The sequence below is a fragment of the Monodelphis domestica genome, chromosome 3 (genome assembly GCF_027887165.1).
Source record: "Monodelphis domestica isolate mMonDom1 chromosome 3, mMonDom1.pri, whole genome shotgun sequence".
Lineage (NCBI taxonomy): Eukaryota > Metazoa > Chordata > Mammalia > Didelphimorphia > Didelphidae > Monodelphis > Monodelphis domestica.
Genome location: NC_077229.1, coordinates 164,689,490 through 164,710,830, shown reverse-complemented (window position 1 = coordinate 164,710,830; position 21,341 = coordinate 164,689,490). Strand labels below are relative to the sequence as shown.

Genomic DNA, 21,341 nt, shown 5'->3' with positions numbered 1-21,341 from the left:
GAGTCCATCAATTGTACTAAATCTCACTTCATTTTTCATTTAATATTTATATGTGAATTTAAGGGAGAAGATGGCCATGCCTTTCATTAAATTCAGTTTTTCTTCTAAGTATATTGTGCATTTTACAGATTACATTTTTTGCATGCACCAATTCTACACAAAAACAAAGAACAACTTTGATTTAAAAAGTACCTCAAGGCATAACAAAAAGTCATTTTAATTGATACATATTAAAACATTTTAGTCAGTTCTGCCTGACAGCATAACACGACAAATGCACAAGACCTTAAACATGCTTTAAAATGACATTCAGCAAAATATTTAAAATTTAATAAATAGCATAGTCACACACAAATACACTTTTTCATACTGAATCATTAAGCTACTGAAACATTGGCAAAGAATAAATAACAGTAGTTGACAAAAAACAAAGGATGTAGGGTCTTGTAATCACTCTAGTGGCAGTATCACTTTATCACAAAATTTGAAACGATTTTCCCACTTGTTTTTCTCCAACACGAAAATTACAAAACCCTGTCCCCAAACAAAAAATAAAACAAAACATATACTGAAAAAACATTTTTCTTACAACCAGATAATTCAAACTTTAAATACAACAAATAAATAGAGAACCAGCAAAGCAATTTAAATTGTAATAAAAATGCAACACCCCAAGAGAAGAGCTATGGAAATATATATTCATTGCAGTATTAGCGAATAATAGTATTTAAAGTGATAGTGCTTGTGCACTAAGCTCATTTGAGACCTTGATATGATTTTAGTGCAAATCCCTTCGGTCCAATACAAGCAGACCCTGTATATATCAGGGAAAGACATTACCAGCTGGAAATTATCTTGTACAGTATTTGTACAAATTTTATAAAGTTCAAGAATTAATGCATAGTAGAATATCTTCGGCCACTTTATTCTGTCCCCAAATAGAGATGAAGAAAAATGACTTGGGATTTTACATACCATTTGGTTTTGTACCATGTTAGAGAGTACTGTATTAAATTCAACATTATAAAATCTATAAAAGGATTTTGTATCTGTTATCAGTTTATCTAACTACACCTAAATTTCACACATCACTGCATGTTTAACTTAAAAGATTTAGAGAAATTTTTTCTTCCTTTGATAAGTTCATATTATTAAGATGAAATTCAAGAATATTTAGACAAATGTAATAGAAGTCAAAAATAAGGGGAAAAAGATGTGAACTTTTGCACATTAAAAGTATAACAGCTTTAGTATATTAAGTTACAGGGTATGTGTTGGTAATAACACAACAGGTTTAGTTCCTAAGGAAAATATCACTCTGTACAAATAAATTTCAACATAGGATAAATAACCTGATAGTCAAATGAGTTTCCAGCAGCCATATTTCTACTGTGAACTACAGTACCAGGATAAACAAATTATAAACTAATGGGATGAACATTGGTTACCTAATAGTATGGATTCATGATGTACTTGTAGCTGCTAAAATGTTCACTCTAGCAGTTCATAAGAGTTGGAATTGTTTATTTAACCATGCAGGCTAACACATCAGAATATGAATTTGCCCTGGATTTTTTTTTAAACTAAAACTAGTTTTCTTAATTGTAAAGTACAAAACAATGACTGGATATTGCTCCAACTTGTATACAATCTCCCCTAATCAAACGGTACCTAACAAAGTAACAAAGCCTCATCATCACTAGTTTCACTTTTTAGAGTTGGTTCTAAGCATGAGTCGGGTATCTGGGCAGTGTGAACAATACCACAGCGCTCACAAGGGCCATCTCGATTACATGGCCTTACTCCATGGTGTGCTGCACTGTAAGGTTGTCTAAGCCCTTGTCCTTGATCTGAAGCAAGATCAAGAAGAGGTCTGGAACAGTCATTCACATCAAAGTCTGATGCTACATCAGAAACAGGAATTAGCATTTCAACATCATCATCTTCTTCTCTCCCACTCACCCCATTATCAAGCTGTCTCAAAGGACTCTGGTTCTGATTGACAGAGCTTGATCTCCCTAATGTAAAGCGAACCCAACGTAAACCTTGAGTCACTCGACTCAATGCACTAGTGAGCTGGTGACGAGCTGGGCTCACGCTTGGAGGTTCTACACTGGACACATCCCTTCCATTATCTGTATTACCACTGCGGGTATTCTGACTTGAGGAACTTCCACATGCTCCTACTGTTGCCTCGATGGCTGTTGTGGGAGCGACTTTTTGAGGTAAAGGGGCTGCAACTCCACCAACTGCTCCAGCAGTGTCTCTCCTCTCATTCTCTGTGTCTGTGTCATCAGACTCAACTGAAAATAGGTTTCTATGAGCAGTATTTCTTTCAGGTTCTCTACTAGAATTTTGAGTAGGAACATCATCTCCATCTGCTGACACCAGAGCAAGTGATCCTGAATGACGTGATCTTGCAAAATTAAAAATACGATTCCAAATGTTGCTGGATCTGCCTGCTATTGGGAGCCTGATTGAGGTAAATCCAAGTTGAGATCGCACAGCTAGCCTTAGGTTTTCCAAAACTGAAGCCTGTAATAAAAAAAGAAAAACGGGTAAATTACACACACATATCACAGTACATGTTAGAAAATATTCTTTACAGATAACTTTTAATTGAACTATATCTTGAAGGCTTTTAAAACATTATAAACTAATATAATCCAGTAAGATTAAAATCATCTTTTCCAATACCATGTATGAAAGAAAATGAATATTATCAATCAGTCCTGTTAATATTTGAGGAGTCAAATCCTCTCATTCAGTGAACCTATCTTCCCCATTTAGACTTTTCTCCACACCACCTTAATCTCTAATTCACATTTTTAGAAAATTTAGCTATTCTAAGGTGGTTTTAGCACTGATCTTCATTTTACTAATATAACTTAAGTAAAGAGATGGTTGGCCTTGAAGTCAGTAATATCTACATCTAAATCCTGCCTCTGATACATAATGGCTTTGGGACCTTAGATAAGTCACTTAACATCTCAGTGCTCTAGGAAATTCACTAAAGCTTTAAATGACAAAAAGGTACTGATCTGACCAGTTTGAAGTAGTTCTCTATACCAAAGAAACCACAGGTCTAGTCTTCCATCTTGTTAAGGATTATATACAAATATAAGAATAGACTTTTAATCTATTTTTTAAAAACTCCATGACTCCTATTCCATTATCCTGGATTCCCACCTGCAAACCAATTAACTTTCACTTAAAAGTATTATGAAAGCTAGAAAACTCACCATCAAATATATAAATATAAAATATATTTTATATATATTTATGAAATATAACACGTTTAAAGATATAAAGCAGCATGGACAGTAAGCTTTAAAAAAAAGAAAACCAAACTATTAAACTTTATAAGACTAAATAAATTCTTATATGTACCAGTACAACTTCAGAAATCAACTTTTAAGAACTTATGCTTAAATTTTTAGAAGTATAAAAAAATCAATTCTCCATCAGTCTCAAACTTCATAAAAGTTTTTAAAGATTAGCACAGAAAAATGTGGTGGGTTAGATGCCTGGTGAAAAATCTGTGGTCTGCATGGGTGAAAAGCATATGCACAAATGAAACCAAAGATCCAGAAGAATTGAAGAAAAGAATAACCAAAAAAATTGATCAATGAATAAAAATGGAACTTTTCTTTACCTAGAATCTACATAATCATAAAGTACAAATAACCATTACTTTTCATGTTAGAAGGTAATAATAATTAGTATTAGTAAATTAAAATACCATGAGGCATTCAGACACCTGAATGATCAGATATGAAATTATTACAATTAAAGTGCAGTTAATACTAACTGCCAATTCTGTAAAACTTACAAAATATTTTATATACATGATCTCACTTTATCTTCATGAAGTTGCTATAATATAGTGTCTATAATATAGTGTCTATTTCTCTATTTATTAGGAAGCTGAAGTATTGAGAGGTAAATTACTCAACATCACACCCTTAGAAAGTGAGGAAGATTCAACTTGAACAAAGAGTGCCCTTTTCATTATATCAACACAATGTCATTATATGATAATTTTCTGACAAGTGTTAATCTTTTACTAAATACGTATGGTAATGAAAAACATAAAGTTAACAACACTATTTTCCATCTATTCTAGATAAATGAGAGTTTGCTATATTTATTTTCAAAACTCAAATTCCATGTATATAAACATAGACTTTAACACCATCTGGTGGTTTAGAAAAGCAACATTATAACTACTGTGGACACACAATAGGACACACAATCTCTCCAAGAAATTTCCCCTTTATATACATTCCCTTTAAAAAAACAGCAAAATGTGAGGAGGGGAAAAGAAAAGTATATAAGTATATAAACCTAAGTAAGTGCTTTTTTGTTTTCTCCCCCTCTATTGCAAATTTAATACAATACTCCGGATTTCCATGGAGCTTCCTAAAATATGTTATCTGTCTCATCTCTCCTCAAAAATGAGGTTCTGCTATCATAAAGATATTTCAAAAAATCTGTTGAGAAGCAAATTTTCTTAGCAAGTATAAAAAAGAGAATCAGAAGTAAAATTTATATTTGAAGGTGGTTTCCAATATTGTCTTCAGATTTTGAAATGCCTTTCACTTTTTTATAAAATCACATCGAAAGTCTGTAATTGGTCTATTTTGCTATTTTCCGCTCTTATGACTTAGAAGGTGATATAAAAATAATATACAATCTAAGGTGGAATACTTCAGAGTTAACAAAATCACTTTCACATAAATACTCTTGCTTGATTCTTACAGATATCCAGTGAGTTGGTAAGTGAAGATATATTACAGATGGAAGAAACTGAAGTCTGGAAAAGTTAACTGACTTGCCCAAAGTAATATTAACCCGTCACCAGCAGAAAGAGACTACAAAAACCTATTTTTAATTCTTTTATTTTGTTAAAAAACAAATCAGAGGACTTAAAAAATTGTCACTTAAAAACTTTGTAGTACTTGAACTTTTCAAGCTTAGAAACTAAAGATTTAATCCACTTAATATGTTTACCTGAAATTCTGAAGATTTGACCTACTTAAAATTCTGTTGGTGGGGTAGCAATGAACCAGCCTATAAGGAGGTTTCTTTGACCCTTGTCAAGTTGCCCCACGACAGAAATAAAATCCTTCAGATTTCATTACCATACGTAAAAAATCCACATCAACCAGAGGAGAAATTCTTTGAAGGAAATCCAAACATTTTCCTCAGAGGTGATGAACAGGCAAGATAGAAAGTCATCAGAATTTTTGCCCACTGTAAACAGAGATGCAATCAACAACATGTTTTAATTCTTTAGACTGTTTAATCTACCCTAAAAAACTGTAGAAGTCATCATCTAATTATGAGATTTAGAGAAAAAAGGTGCTTTTAAGCAAGGTAAGTTAGCATGGCATAAGTAGAAAGAACACTGGTTAGGGACTAGACTCTATTAAAGCATCTCTGAGGCTTACTTGCTGAATAACAAGCCACTAATTCTGAGCACTGGATTATCACTTGTAGTGCATATAATTTCAAGAAAAAAAATCTAAGCAATGAATGTTCACTGCAAATACAGCATCAATTTATCAGACTTTCATTATATTCTTTTAATTCCAGATATAAAAAAGTCTTTTGTATTGGGAGTATGTGAGAGCAAGATTATTAGAGGTGTTCTGACTATTTTATTTCAGAATTATTAGGTAAACTGTACCTGGTTAGGTGAACAAACAGGGAAATCTTCAACTGGTGGAATCAATCCTTGGGCTATCAATTGTCCATAAGAAGGAGGAGCTTCTCTTCTTAATAGTTCTGCTTCAACTCTTGACAACTGTGTTTCAAATGATCTTTTAAATGTAGAGAAAAGAAAAAAGAAAACAAGTGAAGACTACTTGTATCAAAAAAATTTTTTTATTCATTTTTAGTGCATTTTATACTTATTTTGTATGCTATTATATAAATGTGATTTTTTTGTTTTTATTCTAAACTTTAAGGACTTCAACTAGGTTTGATTTATCTTTCAGTGAGGTCTACATGCTCTTAAGCCCATATTGGCAAACTTATGGCATGCATGCTGGAGGGGGTTGCTCTCTTCCCCCTCCCCATGAGTGCCTGAGGACATTTCACACATAACCCACCCATTTGCCCAGCAGCCCAGTAGGAGTGGTTCTTCCCTCCCCAGTCTGGGGTAAGGGGGAAGGTATGCTCACATGTGGCATGAGGGTGCAGGTTGGGCACTCAGTCTCTAAAAGGTTCAATATTGCTGTCTTAAAGCCACAGTATGTAATCTATCATTGGCCATATTGTAACTATTTCCAGGTATTTTAAAAGGACCACTGACAAAGTCATGAGTTTCTGAATGTTCTTGTTTATATTGCAGAATGAGAAAAATAATTTTTTTAGGATATCTATTTATATGTATAGTGAATATGCCAAAGGCCAACTAGGTGGCTCAGTAGATAGAAACAGGTCTAGAGCTGGGAAGTCCTGGGTTCAAATCTTGCCTAAGATACCTCCTCACAGTGTGTCCCTAGGCAAGTCTCTTAGCTCCCATTGTCTAGCCCTAACCACTCTTGTGCCTTAGATACAATACATAGTATTGAATCTAAGAAGGTAAGAGTTAAAAAACAAAACAAAACTTAGGCCAACTCAAAGTTTATTCATGTGTGATATGTTTGGGCAATCACCTGTGTACATTAAAGCCTAGAAATAAAATGTACAAAGTACTTGTTTTAAATTTAATTTCTAGTTATCCTGTAATCAAATATTTATATATATATATATATATATATAAAATCTGCATTATGAGATATGATTAAAAGATAACTTGAAAACTTTAGCTCACAACACAGTTCCTACAAAAAAATTTTTTAGGCTAACTTTGGTTACAGATGATTTTCTTATCTTGTATATGAAAATAGATTTTCGAAGAGATAGCTATTTCCTTTGGGGTTCTACTCTTTTATATCTCACAGGCCCCTTTGGTATTTTAGTAAGAATTAACACATATAATAAGGTCTATAAAACTCTACTCATTACTAACTTACAATAACCTTAAGAAGCATGAGTGTCACACAAATATTAAATACTGGAGATGGATAAAACCTAGGTCTCTTAATTCCAAGTCCAGTGTTCTCTCAACTCTACTACTATGGGCAACATTTATTGTTTTTCTATCTTTTCTAGACTTTCCCAATAGAATAACCCAAAATATCTACCATTATTAATAGCATTATCCTTTTAGGGAGAAATGTTTAGCTAAGATTTTATTGTACAGAGTATAGCATAGATTGAAATTTGATACTGACCTTCGTTCAAACATCCTTAAAGAATACAGTTTACAAGTACACCCCAATGCAATGACGAGTAACAGTCCACAGATGAGACTCCCTATGACTGCTGCTGTTATAACTCTGGTAGGCACAATTACTGGGCAGTTCTCCTCATCACTGCCATCACCACAGTCATCTTGAGAATCACAAACCCAGCTTTCAAATACACATCGATTATTTTTACAATGAAAATTTCCTGGTTGACAAAAAAAGCAGTTTTTTTCATCGGAGCCATTAGGGCAGTGATTCTGGTAATTGCAGCGGTCAGAACGAGGGTAACAGACACCATTTCTTGAACAAGGAAACTCCTCCTTTTGGCACATGGTACAGTTGATTTCATCCCTCCCATTTGGGCAATGCCAATACCCATCACAACGTTGCTGCTCAGTATAACAACCCCAGTTACCCCCACAGGGTATTTCCCAAGGCAAACAGAATCCATCGACTTGATAGGTAGCATTAAAACCCCTGGCAGCATTCACTTTATCAGCACAAAAATGAACTCTTATCTGCCCAGAAGAAGAAACAACTGTAAGAGGTGCATGAGAGTCAAAAGCAGTTAATACACGTAAAAGCTTGTGTGGATTTTCTTCTAATCCATCATATATTTTGACATAATCACCATAACCAGTACCATCAAGCTTAAAGTCAGTGAAGCGCAAAATTACTTTGCGATGATCACCAGTGTCTATTAACCAGGTGCAATTGCTTCCTGGAGGATAAAAATCTGGATAATTGGGAGAATTAAAAGTACCATAAAAGTATTTTAACCACTGTCCACATGTCTGTACATCACAGTCAATTTCATCTCCTAGGTCAAGACAGTCAATGTTTCCATCACATTTTAAGGATTCAGGAAGACAAGTGTAAACTTTGGTAAATCGAGATAGACATTGAAATTGGTTGTAAGCACAGGGTTGAAAAGAGGAAGCTGTTGGAGGGTCAGCTTCTTTGGCACATATCTCTTCATCAGAATTGTCTCCACACTCATCCATGTTATTACATTTCCAGGTTTCGGGAATGCATTTTCCATTACCACAACGAAATTGATCACATGCACAATTTGGTTCATCAGATTTTCCTGGAGGGGTGAGAAAATACATATTTTACACAGATAAAATAATATTTCAAAGATAAAAGCAATAGAATTTTAACAATTATAAAATAATCTTATGTTATTTGAAGAGAAAATCTAAGATCAATAACTTGAAATGTTTTATCATAAGGATATTTTATTGCTTAAAACTTGATTAAATAGGAGGCCAGACTAAAACAGCCATTCAGATATACTGTACATCTAATTAAAATAGGAATATACTAGACAAATACCATTAGAAGTTCTTCAATTTTATATATGGTTTCTCAGTTTATGCAACTTCAAATATTTGCATTTTTCTCAATATATTCTTTACTTCTCTATGGAAGTTATGTTATACTTGGTAGCTCTCTCATTATAGGTTTTGTTCCTTCTTCTGAGCAATATAAGAATGGCTCACCTAATAGTTGTACAATCTTTCTTTGGAAAGTGTGATAATCAAAAAATTATGGTAATATTGACCCAATATTAATTTATTAAGTAATTTATTCATTGGTTACATATCCTAGGTAATTAATAAATAACTGTCAAACTGAAATGGTATGTAATTAACAGAAAACAGACTTCACATGTAAATGCTTAAGTTAAACACCATAGAGAAGATGTCATGTCAATAGTCAGGAGTATTGGGGGCAGCTAGGGGGCTCAGCAGGTGGAAAGCCAGACCTACATATGGGAGGTCATGGGTTCCAATTTAACCTCAGACACTTCCTAGCTGTGTCACTTAATTGCCATTGCCTAGCCCTTACCTCTCTACTGCCATGGAACCAAAGTAAAGTATTGATTCTAAGTTTGAAGGTAAGTATTTAGAAAGAGGGAAAAAAGAGAATTTTGGAGAATTATTTTAATGGACCAAGTCTACCTTAATCTACCTAATCTAATTGGGAATCAGAAAAAATACTAACAGTGCATATTATTTGGCAGCTATATAAGAATACAAGTTCATATTTGCTAAATAGTTGGGTCCTTACTAAAAAAAAACAGATGGGAGAAGAATGACAATTTTTTTCATATAAATATTTAAGAGAATTCATGGTTTATGAAACATGCTAGTTTGCAATCCTATAATGAGGAACTTCAGGAAGCATAGCATAAAGAGATAAAAACACGCTTTCCCATATTACCACAAGTTTCATTAACTTTGACTAAAGAAAATGACGTAAAATAAAAATGTGTTTCATTCATCATGCTACATTACTAGTGTATGTCCACCTGGAGGAAGCTACCAATACAATAACATTTTAAATTCACTTCCTAAAGCACAAAGTACTATTTATGATTACTCTGTGATATCTTTTTGATAAAACTGAAAGCCACAATTGAAGTAAAGGTAACTGTCAATCAGGCTATTAAATGAACAAAGACATTCTGAAACATTTTGGTTATAGCTATAGAATTAGAACACTATATGAGATACTTTAAGGGACTCAATTTTTCATTTAATGGAGAATTGGGGTCAACTAAATAATCTACAAAAAATAACATTAAGGTTAACCCTAACTGAAATGATCTCATTAACCAGTGAGTAGGTTACATTTTGCTTGTCTGTTTGCAACTATAAGAAACAAAAGATTTACTATCCCTCAAATTATATTTCCTATTTTAATCTCCTCGATTCAAGGTTTGTTTTTGACATTTCAACAGTCCATGCACATCATTTAGTCAAATGTTTGTAAGAATTATAATCAACTTACCATTTTAAACCTTGCTTTTAAAAAATTATTAGATACTAAATTTCAATCTAAAGATGACAATTTGGTTCTCTACAAATAAACAAAATGATACAAACTGGTGCTAATTAAGCACTTTTTAGAAATGGACAATATTATATCATAGAAGTTGAACTGTTATAAAATGAATAAAACTTTACTTGGAGGTTCAACACTTGGCAAAGAATTATATGCATATGCTCTGTTTATGAAGTCTGGGGTTTGGAACAGAGTTCAACAAAATAAACATGGAGAACTCGGCACCATCGAATTAAGTTTCTTTGCACAGGAACCGATTCACGTGTGGTGTGCATCTCTACTGTTCCCTTCTTCCTTTTTTTCATTTATGAAAGACCCCTTGTTATTGATTTCTCATACTAAAGTAGAAAACATCCTTTCCCACATGATTTAAAAGGCTTTAGTACCAATGATTTACTGTTAGTTGGCTTCTAAACTCATGGTGTGAAATACAAACTGAAAAATTGCCTATAAAGATTTCCCAGAAATGATCTACTTGTCACAAAAAAGGAAAGAAAAAATGAGAAGTCAAAAGAGAAACAAATGGGAGGAAAAGAGGAAGGAAAGAAAAGGGGAAAGAGACACAAAGACAATACAATCTTTTTCTTTCCATTCAGAAAAGGGGAAAGAGACACGAAGACAATACAATCTTTTTCTTTCCATTCATCCACTTAGTTTTCTGTCTCTATAAACAACTTCAGCTTAAGTAATATCAAAAAAGCAAAAGGGAGGGAAGGAAAGGAAGAGGGAGGAGGAGGGAGAGGGAAATGGAGGGAAGGAGGGAGAGGGAGAAAGAGAGAGGGGGGAGAGAGAGAGAGAGAGAGAGAGAGAGAGAGAGAGAGAGAGAGAGAGAGAGAGAGAGAGAGAGAGAGAGAGAGAGAGAGAGAGAGAGAAAGAGAGAGAAACTTTAGAATAATATTACTTGTCACAAAATGATTTTTGCTCAATTGTATCTGATGAACTGTACAGAGTCTCATCAAATACATATAGAGAAACTGTCCTTTCCCCTCTAGCAATTCAGTGTTTAGACATAAAGAATATTTTGTTTTATTAATTTGGGGAAAAGGGAAAATTCTTTTTTTGAGATGAACTCTGTTTAAAGCCACTGTTTGATGCATGCTTGGGGTTTATGAAGAGGAAAGATAAAGATACAGATATAGATAGGTAATCAATAGATCTGAGAGGCTTAAAGATAATTTTATTTTAACTGTGACTATAATAATGCTGAGATTATATATGGAGGGCGACTCTAATCTAAGCATGTCAACACTCCTCAATATTTCCCCAGGATCAAGTATAAATCCTTTACTTGGCTTTTAAAAGTCCTTATGATGATGTCATTGAGTCATTTCAGTCGTGCCTGTCTCTTAGTGACCTGGTTTGGGGTTTTCTAAGGCAAAGGTACTAGAATGGTTTGACATTTCCAGAAAACTGAAGCAAACCAAGTTAGATTTACCAAGGTCACACAGCTTTTAGGTGTTTGAGGCCAGATTTGAATTTAAGAAGAGGAGTCTTTCTGACACCAGGCCTAGCACTCTGCACTGTACCACCTCACTGCCTATCTTCCCAAATTCATTCATTACCCTAATTTCCACACTCTACAATCTAGTCAAACTGGATTTCTCTCCAATCCTCAAATAGGGAACTCTATTTCCCGTCTGTATCCTCTGCACTGGCTGCTCCCTATGCATGTAATGTATTCCTTCCCACCCAAAGTTTCACAGAATTCCTCTCTCCTCAAGGCACGGCTTAAGTATCACTTTCCAGATTCCACATCACATTTAACTAGTTTGTAAATAATTTACTCTGCATTTATTTGTTTATTCTCCTTATAGTATAGGTCCTAATGTGTACTTGCTATCTCTCCTATTAGACTGTGATGTCCTTGCAGTATGTTTATATTCCTGGTTCAGATTGGATCTCAAACACTTATCAGATGTGCACTCCTGGGTTAGTCTCTTTAACATCTGTCAGCCACTGTAAAATAGGAAATAGCACCTACCTTGCAGGACTGTTGTGAAGATCAAATGAGGCAGTATTTAGCAGTGTCAGGCACATAGTAAGGTATGTAATATATCCTTTCTTCCTTCCTCTTGCCTTCCCTCATTTATTTCTTCCTTCCCACCTTTCTCCACTGAGCTCCTAGGGAGGCTAAACTAATCTGAATATGGCAAGAGATCCAGCTCCTTTAATACCTTTCAATATTTAAATGTCCCAGGTAAGTATGGAGGTTCAGGTATCATGACTGATCCCTAATAGCCTATCCCCCTGCCAATGTTGGACTCAAACTATGGAGATACTCTAAACAACTGTCCCTCCTCTCTGAAGCTAGGATTTAATTAACCTCTATGAGAAACGACACTTAGTCCCATAGCCCTCTATTCAAATAATAAATAGTTCAATCTCTAAAGTTTGACATTTTTTTCTCTTTTAAAACACACCTGAAAAATATGCCAGTCTGAAACCTTTCCTGGAGATGCTGTCGTCAGAATGAAATTTGATCCAAACATGGTCCTGTGATGAAATATATGGTGGTGGAATAGTGGAGCCACAGGCTCTATAACTTTCAACATTCTTGAAGGTTTCTATCGTCAACCAGTCCAAATTGCATCTTCTTGATCCCTGAATATCAAAATCCTGAAAACTGGAAAAAAAAAAGCCAGATATGTATTAAAATAATAAATTTTAAATCATCTTTTTTTTTTTAACATTTCTGTTTTAGAATTGATAATAAGGGATAGGCAATTGGGGTTAAGTGATTTGCCCAGTCACATAGGTATTAAGTGTTTGAGGCTAGATTTGACAAATTACTTTTAAATGTAATAGTAATTCAATTATTCCACAAATATAAGTTGAGGACATTTCTCCAAAAAAGTACTCTCTTCTCCTTCCAGGCCTACTATATACAGGGTGCTTTTTCTGTATATTTTTACCAAATGCCAATATCAAGTTACATTAAGGGAAATCACAAGATTAAGAATAATAACTATAAAAATTTAATTCCTTACAAAAGCATATTATATTTGATCAAATTAAATTATCTGAGAGTTAAGATAAATGGTATTTATAACAGCTAACAGTACTCAAATAGTGTGACTATAATACTCTAACAGATTTTAAATTCAGGTGAAGGGTTTCTTTTTTAAAAGAACTTATTTCCTTAGAGGATATAGAATTCCCTAATGCTTTTAAATTTCACTGGTGACCAAATTCTATTCTATTCAAAGATTTTTCTAGAGTAAAGGATGTCTTGTACTATAAAATTTCATTTTAAAGGATATCTGCCTATTAACAGATTTGGTTATATGGCACATCAATTCAAAAAAGTCTTTTATGTTCATTGTGATACGTGGTATCTTTCTCACTACAATAGACTTTCAGATGACTAGTATAACAAGATTTTTTCATTAGTTTGATTTTTCCTTTACAGCATTCCACAAATAACAAAAGCTCAGCAAATGTTACTAATCTCTAGAAAGGAAAAAAAAATTTGAACCAATATTAATAATAGACAAGAATGTCTAATTCTACTAAATTATATAAGTTCTCACAAGAAGTTAAGAAACTTCCCATTCCCCCAGGCTTAAAACATAACATCCTAAATTCCTCATTTTCCATATCCAAACTATTACCAAGGCTTGTCAATTTCATCTAAATAACTTGTCTTTTCTCCTCTAATACTGCCACCATTTTGTTTAGGCCCTCATCACCTCATGCCTTGAGTAGAGCAATAGCCTGGTGGTGGGTCTGCCTGTCTCAAGTGTCTCTCCTCTCAAATTCATCCTCCATTCATCCACTGAAATGATTTTCCTAAAGTGCAGGTCTGATCATGTCAAAACCCTGCCAAACTCCCCCCAAAACACAGACAGAATAAATTCCAGGGGCTTCCTATTGTGTGCAGGAAAAAATAACAAAAATGCTCTATTTGGCAATTAATCTAACTTAACAAATAAGAAAATAAATGTTGTTAGATCACAATATTCCAAATATATGTTTGTTTTCTGTCCCTTGATAGCCCCAGCAAAATGAAATATAATTATTAATAACTTAAAACTACACTAAGACTTTGGAGACACACTATATAAATAGCAAAACTGATACAATAAGTATAAGACACTCCATTTCTCAGCTCTGGGCATTTTCTCTGGCTGTTCTTTATGCCTAGAACAGTCTTCATCCTCCACTCCAACTACTGACCTCCCTGACTTCCTATATGACTTAATATCCTACCTTCTACAGGAAGCCTTCTCCAACTCTTTAATTTCAGTTCCTGTTCTCTGTTTATCCTCTTTGTGTGTATTTGATGGCATGTTGTCTACCAACTTTGACTTTAAGCTTCTTGAGTGCAAGGACTATCTTTTGCCTGTTTTTGTATATTCAGCAGTGTATAGCACATAACAGATGCCTAATAAATGTTTATCAAATAATGTTTATTTTTAAATGCTCAAGAAATTCTAGTCAAATGTATAATTAGAAAAATGATGGCATCTCAGCTGAATGTTTCTATACTTAGCCACACTGGTCAAGAAGAATACATTTACTTAAGTAGGATGAGATTCACTAGTGACAAGACAATGGAGCTGGTGTGTGACTGTAAATAGGGAAACTGAGCCTTCTAGCAATATACTAGCAGGTTAAAGAAAATGACAAACACTTAGCAAAATAAAGTGATCTTAATTCTAGCTCTATAATGTGTTCTAGGTCAGGGGTTCCAGGTACTACTGTTCCTCTCTAAAGTTCTCTATATTGCACTTTTGTATCTCTCACACATACATACATATATATATATATACATATATATATATATACACACACATACACACACATACATCGTAGAATCTTTTATTGCATCTCCTTTGTTTCTTGTATATAATGATGCATATTTTGATAAAATGAGTCTATAGTCTCTTTTCAGGATCTACTTTTGCTGAATCATATTTACGTTTTCTCTCTAGTAGTAGCTCTTGTATTTTCTGGAATGTCTCTTCAATGTATGTGGTTATGTTTTCTTAATTTTCAATTCATAGGTTTGGGGTTACCTGAGTTTTGGTATCCTGTGTTGTATTTCTTCTTGTTTCTTTTTAATCCATTTCATGTTGCTCCTGCATTTCTTATTTTATGTTAAACTATACTTCCTTCACCTCTTTCTGAAGCTCTTACATCTCTTTTTGTTCATCTTGCATCTCCATTTACTTATTCCCCCGCCATTCCCCCAAGAAGAAGGAAGGATCTATCTATCTTTCTTTTTTCTTTCTCCTTAGCACCTACCATACCACAGTTCCTGGCAATCATTCAAAATCATTTAAGCCTTTCCTTCTATGTATTAGGAATTGTACTAAGAGCTGGGGATACAAAGAAAGGCAAAAATAATCCCTGCACTCAAGGAGTTAAAGTTCTAATAGGTGAAAACATTATATACATAAATACAAAGTAGTTAGAAAGTTGCTTAGAGGGGAAGGCACTGTTAATCAGGGAGATAAGGAAAGGATACCTGTAAGAGCTGGCATTTGAGTAGATTTTTTTTTAAACCCATACATTCTTTTTAGAACTGATACTAAACATTGGTTCCAAGGCAGAAGAGCAGTAAGAGCTGGACAACGGGGATTAAGTGACTTGTCCAGGATCTCACAAGTAGGAAATGCCAGAGGCCATATTTGAACCCCAAACCTTCTGTCTCCATTTCTGGTTCTCTATCCACTGAGTCACTTAGCTACCCATTGAGTTGCTTCATAAAGGAAGTCAGAACTTCTAAGAGGAGAAGATGAGGAGGAAGGTCATTATACATCCTGAGGACAATCAGGGCAAAGGCATGGAAATGAGAAATGGGAGTGTCAGGTATGAGGAACAACAAGCTGCTCTGTATGGATGGACTATGTACATGGAGAGAAGTAATGTGTAGGGGGAAAATGAAATTTTTGCCTAATGTGTAGACAAAACCCCGAAAGGACCAGATTGAAAGGGCTTTAAATGCCAACATAAGAGTTTTTTTTTTTTAATTTGGTCCCAGAGTTAGGAGGGAGTCTGGTCACTTTGGCAGATGCATGCAGAATAGATTGGAATTCCTAGGGGAGAGACTTGAGACTGGATATCCAATTAGAAGGTTGTTAAAATAGTTTAGATAAGTTTATTAAGGTAAAAAATAAAATGGTGATTATTCAAGTGAAGAAAAGAGGATATGTGTGAGATATGTTATTAGAGGAAGACAGAACAAAGGACTAGTTACATGGAGTCTCTACGACACAGGAATTAAGGAGACTGAGGTTGCAAGACAGTGACAGAAAAAAAGTGATACTTAATAGTAATAAGGGTAGTTTGGAAGAGGTGTGCATGGAGGGCAGGGAAGATAAGTTGTATTTTGGAGGTGTTGAGTTTGAGATACAGGTTATCTAGTTGAAAAATCTAATAGGAAAATTGATGATGGGCAGCTGAGACAACTCTACGTCTGGATAAGAAGATTTGGACAATATCTGTAAAGATATGAACCTATGGAATCTGATGAAATCTATAATTGAGAAATCATTCACAAACAGAATATCACTGAAGACAGGGAATTAGGGGATACCCATAATTAGGAGGAGTGACATGAAGATAAAACAAAGAAGGAACAGTGAGAAAGGCAGAGGAACTAAAAACAAGTGGTCACAAAAACCCAGAGAGAAAGTATCCGGGAGAGGGATGGTCTATAACATTAAAAGCTGCAGAGAGGTCAAGAAGAAAAAGTCACTCAATTCGGCAACTGAGAAATCACTAGTAGCTTTGGAGAGAGTAGTTTTAGCTGGATGCTATGATCAAAAGCTAGACTGCAAAGGGTTAAAAAGTCAATAAAAGCACAGAAGCCAAGGAACCTATTACAGATGATTTGAAGTGAGAAGGGAAAAGAGATATAGGATAATCTCTGGCAACGGATATTTTAAGGATGGTGAGACTTAAGCATAGTTATAGCCAACAGGGATAGAATCAATAGAGATTAGAAAGAATAAAGATAATGATGGATGAAATCTGCTAGAGAAGATAGGAGATGGAATGGGATGAAGGGTAGAGAGAGAGAGGTTGATCTAGGCAAGCATAAGGGTCATCTTATCATTAGAGGCTGGAGTAAAGGAAAGGGAAAAATAATGTCAGAGATATGGGGGAGGGGGGAAGAAGTTCTTGGTAAATGGTTTAAATATTTTCAGTAATGTATAAGGCTGCAACAGATAGCCAATGAGGAACTCTAATGAAGAAGAAAGAATGAAATCAAGGAACTATATGACAGAAAGAGAAAATGGGTTGGTCATATGGCAAGAGTTAGGTAAGACTGGTGAATGGTCAGGATACTATAGGTATCCTTGTGATGTCAAGATGAGGTAAGGAATATCTCCAGCATGTTAGATGGACCTCCTTACAGCTATTTTTGAGAAGTCATGGATGAGTTGCATGGATGGCAGGAATGGTCTTTGATCTACTTTGTTGGCAAGAACTCCAAAACTGATAAGACAGAAATCGATTTGAGTATTTTAGATATGTTCTTTTAAAAAATAAAAACAACAGAGGTACAACAAGCTAAATGGAGTAATGTATGGATTTTTTAAAAAGAAAATATTTTTCTCAAGAAATAATTAGAGGGAAATAAGGTAGCACAGCAGATAGTGTACCAGGCCCGGAGTCAGGAGTACCTGGGCTCAAATCTGGCCTCAGATATGTCCTAGCTATGTGACTGAGCAGATCACTTAATTCCAACTGCCTGATTCTTGTTGCTCTTCTGTCTTGAGACAGAAGAGGTGAGGTTTTTGGAGGGAGAAAGAAATAATTAAAGCAACTTAACTGTAATTTAATTAAGATATTGTTTAAATTAATAAAGGCAATATTTATAATATACATATATACTTACTTATACAGACAAACCACACACATATAAAATATAAAGTTTAGAAATGCTGATATTCAGTTCATTTGATTCATTTTTCTGCCTCAGCAGAACCATACTTAAGCCAAATATCTGAGAATCTAACCTATTTTTTTCAAAACTTCAAGAAGAAATTCTACTACCTCCTTTAGGAACAATGCAAATGTTAAGAGTCTGTCATAATGAAATCCATTATTAAATCAACTCCCAATTTTCTCTAGGTTAAGTTGGTCCAATTTCATTAACTTTTCTTTGTAAATCTTATTTTTCAATCCCTTTATTCATTTTTGGGCCTTATACTGAATCTTTTCTAAGCTTTTGATATCCCTCTTCAGTTATGAAGCTCAGAATAAGATAGCCATAATCCAGTTCTTCATTCCAGTACTGCAAATGGTTCAGGATGTTTTTTGTTCATTTGATTTAGTTTTCCTTGACCTCAGAGATCTTTCTCTGAATCAGGTCCAAAGCATAGCTCCACATAACATCATTTATGGCAAGAATCTTTGGCTACATAGCCATCCAAGTTAGGAAAGAGGTTTAATTGGCTTTTTTTACCATTTATTTTTATTTTGCATATATATGTATATATAACATTGTGTAGCATAATATTTGTTATAAATATGTAATAAATATGCGTATCTAAGAGAACTGAAATCTCACATTACCTATGTCCAAGACTCTGTCTCATTCTTTTTCCTCCCTGCCTCTCACACTGTCCTCCTCCCCAAAGAAGGGAGGAAATATGATAAAGGCTGTACATATCTTATCAGATAACACATATTTCCCTGTTTGTCATTTTGTGAAACATAACAAATATTGCTTACGCTAGATAAAAATTCATGAAGGAAATAAAATGAAGAATGATATATTTCAATATTCTTTTTGACTATATTCCTTTTTAAGTTAAAGTTCAGAAACTATTCAGCTGTAGGTTTCTTTATTTAAAAAATTATCCCATTAAGAAACCACATGAGAGGAAAGATTTTTACTTTGATAGAAAATTAAGATATTTATTTTAGAAACTCAATATAGTGGTAAAATGATTCATAAAATCCAGAGATAACTAACTTTCAATGATGACAAAAAACTATATAAAGATATGAAGAGGGAAATATAATCATAACACTTTACAAATAGGTGGAAGAGCAACTTGCTTTGAACATGATCTTTAGAGGGCATATGATCATAAGATAAGAGTTATCACAAGGCAGAATCAGTCAAAGGGCTATCTCACATGCCCTGTCAATCAATGCCTCCTATACATTTCACCTTTGGCAGAAGTGAAACAAGTGGGCTCCATTTGTCTCTTGGTGGTAACTAGCCTATTATCTTGAATTCAAGAGAGTAGAAGTTATAAAAAGAACCTAATAAAGCCTTTGATTAATGGGTACACAGAACAATTTATGTGTCAGGTCTATGGAGAAGGAAAGAAAATGACCAAAAAAGGTAGAACAATACAAGAGAACAATACAACAATACAATATTTTTACAACAAATTTCTCTGATAAAGTTCTCATTTCTCAAATATATATAGAAAAAAGCCAAATTTATAAGAATACAAGCCATTCCCCATTTGACAAATGGTTAAAGGAAATGAATAAGCAATTTTCAGATGAAGAAGCCAAAGCTATCAATAATCATATGAAAAATTGTTAGAAGCCATTGTTGATTAGGAGAAATGAAAATTCAAACAAAACTCTGAGCTCTGAGTGCATCACCTCACACCTATAAAATTGGCCAATATTACAGTAAAGGAAAGTGATGAACATTGAAGGGGATATAGCAAAATTCGAACACTAAAGCATTGTTGATGGGATTGTGAACTGTTCTAATGATTCTTGAGGACAAATATGCCCAAGGGCTATAAAACTGTGCATACCCTATGATCAGGTAACACCACTATTTGGTCTGTATCATAAAGACATTTAAAAAAATGGGGGGGGGTAGGGAAGGACTACTAGTACAAAAATATTTATAGCAACTCCTTTTGTGGTGGTAAAGAACTGGAAACTGATGGAATATCCAATCATTTGAGAAATAGCTGAACAAATTTTGGCTTATGATGTGATGGAATACTATTATACTGTAAGAACTGATGAAGAGAATGATTTCAGAAAAAGCTGGTAAGACCTACATGAACTGATGCAGAGTGAAAAAATCAAAACCAGAAGAAAATTGTACACAGTAATAACAATATTGTGGGATAATCAACAAATGCTTAGCAACTCTCAGCAATGCAATGATCTAGGACAATTCTGAGGGATTTATGAAAAAGAATGCTATCCACCTCCAAGGAGAAAACTGTTGGGAATGAAAAAACATATCAAACCACATGATTTTTTACCTTAATTTATTTGTGTTTTCATTTGGGGGTTTCGGTTTAATGACTATTCTCTTATAACAATGAATATGGTAATATATTTTGCATAACAATACAGACAAAAGTCAGATCAAATTGCCTACCATAGGAGGGAAGGAAAAGAAGGAGGAAAACAATTTGGATCTTATAACTTCAGAAAATGCATATGGAAAATTGCTATTACATATTATTGGAAGAACAAAATATCTTTAAAAAAAATCATTGATTCCATTTTTTTAAAAAAGGATACACAAGGGGGTGGAGTCAAGATGGCAGCCTAGAAGGAACAGAAGTTCAGACCTCTGAATACCCTTCCTTCCAGATCACAAACCTAACAACAAGACAGAGCCAAGGAACCCTCTTGCTGGACTCAATTCAAAAGATAAGCTCCCTCCCCCCCACCCCCCCAGAATCTGAGAACATTTGGGTTTTAAGGGGAAGGCAGAAGGAAGATCCCAGGACCCCTCCCCCCATCCGCTCACCTAGAGCACTGAGAGTCCAACAGCAGAGGGAACTTCTGGGCGGGCAAAGGTACTAGTCTAGAGGGTGTACTTTGCGGGCAGGGCTGTGCCAAGCTCAGAGCATCGAACACAGATGGCAGGGAAGGAGCTAGAGAGGGAGCATAGAGCTGGCAGCCTGGTCAGAGCTGTGGAGATCCTTCATATTTGCTCCAGCCTTATAGGAGGAGTTGGCCTCAGAGCACACCCAGCCCAACCAAGCTGAACTTAATCCCATCAAAAGTCCTCAGAACTCAGGGAAGTTCAGGCTCCACAACTATCCCTCATTGACTGCTGGACCTTAATCCAATCAAAAGCCTCCAGAGGACGGGGAAGCTCAAACCCTCAACAACCCTCCCCCAGAGACGGCACCAAGAGATCTTCTGTCAAAGCTCCAAGAGGGGAGACAGACAGAAGCCCCCAAAACCAAAAAAATGAGAGGAGCAAGAGCACAGACAAATAAGGGG

General features: G+C 34.7%; 1 protein-coding gene across 2 annotated transcripts in view; it reads right to left on the bottom strand.

The window, feature by feature from the left end:
- Positions 1-201: 201 nt before the first annotated feature.
- Positions 202-21,341, bottom strand: part of LRP12 (LDL receptor related protein 12) — a 139,768-nt gene continuing 118,628 nt past the window's right edge. For both annotated transcript variants that reach the window (XM_007488205.3, XM_007488206.3), the window contains 4 exons: positions 12,575-12,777; positions 7,287-8,391; positions 5,693-5,825; positions 202-2,535 (listed from right to left, as the gene is read on the bottom strand). In XM_007488205.3, coding sequence (XP_007488267.1) covers positions 1,672-2,535; positions 5,693-5,825; positions 7,287-8,391; positions 12,575-12,777 — 2,305 coding nt within the window. In that variant the 3' untranslated portion in view covers positions 202-1,671. The remainder of the gene's footprint in view (positions 2,536-5,692; positions 5,826-7,286; positions 8,392-12,574; positions 12,778-21,341) is intronic.